This window comes from Populus euphratica, unplaced genomic scaffold, assembly GCF_000495115.2.
Source record: "Populus euphratica unplaced genomic scaffold, PopEup_1.0 scaffold68.1, whole genome shotgun sequence".
NCBI lineage: Eukaryota > Viridiplantae > Streptophyta > Magnoliopsida > Malpighiales > Salicaceae > Populus > Populus euphratica.
Genome location: NW_011499901.1, coordinates 1,197,939 through 1,204,063, shown reverse-complemented (window position 1 = coordinate 1,204,063; position 6,125 = coordinate 1,197,939). Strand labels below are relative to the sequence as shown.

Below are 6,125 nucleotides of genomic sequence, written 5' to 3'. Positions count from 1 at the left end.
TCATTTTTTATTTTCTTTTGAACCATGCAAAAGCTCTCCTAAGCTCCCATTTGGCATGTACTCATACAACAACAAGTTGGTATCCTTATTTGATACGTACCCCAGCAGCCTTACAATATTTCGGTGCCTGATCCTTCCAAGTGTTTGGATCTCGGCTGAGAAGCCATGATCGCTTCGTCCGGTGCCTCTACCAACAAGTCGTTTGATAGCTACATGATCAATACCCTCTGGCATTGACCCACGGTAGACAATCCCAGCGCCACCTTTGCCTATAATGTTTTCCTCTTTCAAGCACTCGAGCACATCCTCTGCTTTGAAATCGAGCCTTTGGAATGCAGTGAGTTTCCAGGCCCGTGATTTCCGCAGATTCTTCTTTCTCAATCTGTAAACTGTCACTGCTATTAACAGCAACGCAGTGGCAAGAGCAGTGACAGTGATCATTAGCTTTGAAGTATTAAAGGACCTCTTATGGCCATGACCATCAAATGAGCAAGAGTCATTTCTTGCTACACAGAGATTTGGATTTCCAAGAAATGAGGTGTCATTGAACGCCAGGAATTGGCCGACGGAAGGGATTCGGCCAAATAAATTGTTGTAGGAGAGGTTTAGAGTTGAAAGACTAGTCATGTATCGAATTTCACTTGGTAGTTGACCAGTAAGCTGATTTCGAGAGAGATCAAGAATACTCAAATCCTTCAGTTTAGTAATCTCCTTCGGAATCTCCCCACTGATGCTGTTTTGACTGAAATCAACGGATGCAAGTGAAGTGCAATGGAACATGGAAGCTGGGATTTCACCGCTAATGTTGTTGGCACGGATGCTGATCTTGGAGAGGATCTCCAGACTGAAGATTTCATCAGGAATTTCACCAGAAAGTCTGTTCATTTCCAGAGATAGAAACTGCAAACTCTTCAAATTCCCAATAGCCGGGGGGATTCTACCAGTAATCCGATTGTCAGAAACCGAAAGAGAGCCTAGTGCATCTCCTGAAATCTCCTGTGGAAGCTCGCCGGAGAAATAGTTATGGCTCAACTCGATTTGGGTCACCAAAGGTAAATTAAAGATACCAGCAGGGATAGTGCCTGTAAAGAGATTACAAATGATTCTGATTTTGAGCAAGGACTTGCACTGGCCAATTTCTTCAGGAAGTGATCCAATGAAGAAATTATTCATGAGAATCAACGTCTTCAATTTCGCTCCCTTGCATAAGTCCCGAGGAACCAATCCGGTCAAGTGATTATATGACACATCCAGATACATCAGCTTCCCATTCCGGCCGAGCTGTTTGGGAAGCTCAAATGTGAAGTTGTTTCCCCAAACCTGCAGCACCTCAAGGTTTGGAAAATCACCAACAAAGTCTGGGATTGGACCGTGCAGCTTGTTTTGAAAGAGATTGATGAGTGTTAAGTTTTTCAAAGCTGAAAAACTCTCGGGTATCTCCCCAGTGAGGTTGTTGATTGAAAGATCAAGTGATTTCAAGCTAATTAGACCAGATAATTCCGAAGGGATATATCCAGTGAGATTATTGAATTGAAGAAACAGCGAATGCAGATGGGTTAATTGGCCTAGAGTAGAAGGAATCTCACCATTAAGGTTGCAAGAACTCATGTCAAGAAGTTCAAGATTACTCAATGATCCAAATTCAGGTGGAATACCTCCTTCGTAATGGTTATAGTACCCAATGCACAAGCTCTTGAGATTCTTCAACTTAGACAAGCTAGAAGGAACTTTGCCTGAAAGGACATTACCATTCAAGCCTAAGAACTCCAAGCTCATAATCTCCGAGTAGTCCTCTGGTATATTACCAGAAAAGAAATTCCCTCCCAGGTGAAGATGCTTGAGTTTTTTCAGGTTTGCAATTTCAATTGGCAGTGGACCCCAGCAATTATTGTTGTAAATATCAAGAACCTCAAGCTCTGTCATGCCAAGAGTGGTCTTTCCAGAGAAATTCCCACCAATAGCATTGCCAGAAATGTTCAAAATCCTGAGAAATTTAAGCATGGCTATCTCCGCAGGAAGTTCCCCACTGAGATTATCATTGGCCAAGGTAAGATTCACAAGCTTGTTCAACAACCCAATCTCTGGAGGAATTGAACCAGGAAGATGTCTGAACGACAAATTAAGTGACACCACACGTGAGCTCTCATCACACGTGACTCCAGAGAAGAAACAATGAGCTGAAGGAGATATAGGAGAAGCCACCCAATCTTCAAGGCCAGTGCCATTATGTCCGTACATGGAAGATTTCAGCTTCAAGAGGACTTCAAGTTCACTGTATCCACTGCAAGCAGTGAACAGTAGAACAATAAAAGGAAGAAGAAAACACAGAAGAGTTCCCATTTTTTCCCAAGTTTTTTCTCTTCGAGGAGGAAATGTTAGACGATAACGTGGAAGTGAATGCTATGCTAGTATACTTGTACTTCGGTTCTTTCTGTTCAATCACGTCGGCGTATGGCAGGCTATAAGAAGTATAGTTTGTTTGCAGGACTGTGAGCACTTACTCGCAGTATCATGCCTGAAATTGAATTAATAAAAACCAATAGAGCTGGGTTCACCAAAGGAGTAGCGGCTGCATTGCAACTTGCATGGGGTTTTGTGCCCTGGACTAGGCATGGGTAGGGTCCCACTTTGTACGTTGTAGGCTTCACAGTAACAGTAGTTTAGCTTCCATTGGTGGATTTTTGTGCAAGGTCTACAAATGGACGTACGTTTATTAAAGGGATTAGACTTTTTGATTTTCTTCGCTCATCCATGGAGGGAATTGGAATCTGAGAAAAAGCCTCGACACAAATTAACAGAGTAATGGGGCTGGGGATTGTCGGTTTTCAACCTGACGTTCGGTTCGACGGTGTGAAGTGCCGGTTTGAAAAGCAGGCCCACGATAATGCTGTCGTGTCCTCTATCTAGTGTCAACAACGCCAGTTAACGTGTTAAGTTTTCCAGCTTCTTTTAAATTATTTTTCATTTATAAATATCTTTTTATATTATTTTTTATTTTTAAAAATTTATTTATTATATTATCATACCAAAATAATTCATAAATATAAAAAAAATTATTTAAAGCAAAGAAAAAAATTCAACTTTTAAAAAATATATTTAAAATGTAAAAATAAATAGATTTTAAATAGTTTTTGTTATTATTGTAGCTGTTGTTTTTGAAATTAATTTTACTTAAAAATATATTATAATATTTTTTTAAAAAATAAAAAATAATTTAAAGCAAAAAAATTAAAAATCTCAAAAGCACTTTTCAAATGAAAAAAAAAAAACATTCTTCATTCTTTTCCGGATATAGTAGTTTAATATGTTTTTCAAATTATATTTTGACTAAATAAAATAAATTGACAATTTTTTAGTATTTTTTATAATTTTAATGTTAAAAAATAAACAAAGAAACATAATTATATTTTTAATTAAAAATACTTTTATAAAAGCATCAAACATTACATTTTCAAACACATTACTAGCCATTGATATAAATTTATATGCTGGACGTGGAATCAAGTCATTGACTTGGAATTTAAAAAATCCTGTATATTACGTTGAACGGATTTTTTATATAAAAAACAATTTCCAGAGAAATTCCCACCAATAGCATTGCCAGAAATGTTCAAAATCCTGAGAAATTTAAGCATGGCTATCTCCGCAGGAAGTTCCCCAGTGAGATTATCATTGGCCAAGGTAAGATTCACAAGCTTGTTCAACAACCCAATCTCTGGAGGAATTGAACCAGGAAGATGTCTGAACGACAAATTAAGTGACACCACACGTGAGCTCTCATCACACGTGACTCCAGAGAAGAAACAATGAGCTGAAGGAGATATAGGAGAAGCCACCCAATCTTCAAGGCCAGTGCCATTATGTCCGTACATGGAAGATTTCAGCTTCAAGAGGACTTCAAGTTCACTGTATCCACTGCAAGCAGTGAACAGTAGAACAATAAAAGGAAGAAGAAAACACAGAAGAGTTCCCATTTTTTCCCAAGTTTTTTCTCTTCGAGGAGGAAATGTTAGACGATAACGTGGAAGTGAATGCTATGCTAGTATACTTGTACTTCGGTTCCTTCTGTTCAATCACGTCGGCGTATGGCAGGCTATAAGAAGTATAGTTTGTTTGCAGGACTGTGAGCACTGACTCGCAGTATCATGCCTGAAATTGAATTGATAAAAATCAATAGAGCTGGGTTCACCAAAGTAGTAGCGGCTGCATTGCAACTAGCATGGGGTTTTGTGCCCTGGACTTGGCATGGGTAGGGTCCCACTTTGTACGGTGTAGGCTTCACAGTAACAGTAGTTTAGCTTCCATTGGTGGATTTTTGTGCAAGGTCTACAAATGGACGTACGTTTATTAAAGGGATTAGACTTTTTGATTTTCTTCGCTCATCCATGGAGGGAATTGGAATCTGAGAAAAAGCCTCGACACAAATTAACAGAGTAATGGGGCTGGGGATTGTCGGTTTTCAACCTGACGTTCGGTTCGACGGTGTGAAGTGCCGGTTTGAAAAGCAGGCCCACGATAATGCTGTCGTGTCCTCTATCTAGTGTCAACAACGCCAGTTAACGTGTTAAGTTTTCCAGCTTCTTTTAAATTATTTTTCATTTATAAATATCTTTTTATATTATTTTTTTTATTTTAAAAAATTTATTTATTATATTATCATATCAAAATAACTCATAAGTATAAAAAGTTATTTAAAGCAAAGAAAAAAATTCAACTTTTAAAAAAATATATTTAAAATGTAAAAATAAATAGATTTTAAATAGTATTTGTTATTATTGTAGCTGTTATTTTTTAAATTAATTTTACTTGAAAATATATTATAATATTTTAAAAAAATTAAAAATAATTTAAATAAAAAAATTAAAAATCTCAAAATCACTTTTCAAATGAAAAAAAAAATTCTTCATTCTCTACCGGATAAAGTAGTTTAATATGTTTTTCAAATTATATTTTGACTAAAAAAATTAAATTGGAAAATTTTTAGTATTTTTTATAATTTTAATGTTAAAAAATAAATAAAGAAACATAATTATATTTTTAATTAAAAATACTTTCATAAAAGTATCAAACATTACATTTTCAAACACATTACCGGCCATTGATATAAATTTATATGCTATACGTGGAATCAAGTCATTGATTTGGAATTTAAAAAATCCTATATTTTATGTTGAACGGATTTTTTATATAAAAAACAATCTTATTTTCATTTCTCTTAAATCATAACTTGATTTAATTTATTGTTTATAGATTAACCCTCAGATAACCCTTGAGCCAGGGAATGTGGATTGGTTGTCGCAACTATACTCTCCTTAACTACACGCCGACCCAAGAACCTAAGTCCTAACGTTATTGTTGAGCGGCATTCGCTCTCAAAGGTAAAAAAACAATCTAGTTTCTGACCTTTCGTTTTTCCTACCTCCTGGGTCTATAAATATCAACGTGGACTGTGTCCTTTTCAGAAGGGCTGATGATGAAGTGGGCTTCGGGAAATTTTGATGGGCCCATTGCAAAGGCTGTCTTTGTCTTTTCCTCAGCAAGTCACCTTTGTAATCTGACTCTCTTTGGATGTGAGCTAAAAAGTCCACTCTTCTTGTTCCTTTCTCGTCCTACACTAATCTTGACCGTCCAGTGGTGGGCCCTTACATTGAATGCCCTGTACTGGCCTTTCATTTTGTCTACTTCCTCACACAAATTTCATTACCCTCTTACGCAACGCCCATCTATTTGGACTCCTCCAGAGTCATAATTTCGGATCTGGGATTCACATCTCGTGTTTTAAATATTTTTTTAAAATTACTTTTTTTAATATTTTAAATTATTTTTATAGATCAAGGTTGAGTATTTTTTTAATTGATTTTATTAGGAGTGTATTGAAGATATTTATTATGATTTCAAGAGCGCCCGAATTTTTAATTCGATATTAAGTTTTTAAATGGTTTTAAAAACATTATTCAATATTTTTTTTAATGATTGTAAAAATACATTTCTTGAATCCACATGAGGCATGATTCAGATAAATTTAATTGTTTGTACATGGAATTTAAATTTAATTGAAGATTAAAAAACAATTTCTAAAAATACATCTGAATATTCAGATAAAGATATTTTTACAAGGCTCGAAT

At 35.9% G+C, this 6,125-nt stretch overlaps 1 protein-coding gene across 1 annotated transcript; it reads right to left on the bottom strand.

Moving 5' to 3' along the window:
- LOC105132971 (receptor protein kinase CLAVATA1-like) lies at nt 1–2,604 on the bottom strand. Its single transcript, XM_011036722.1, has one exon. It carries the CDS (start codon nt 2,338–2,340, stop codon nt 1–3), a length of 2,340 nt encoding a protein of 779 aa, XP_011035024.1. The 5' UTR covers nt 2,341–2,604.
- Between the last annotated feature and the right edge of the window lie 3,521 nt (nt 2,605–6,125).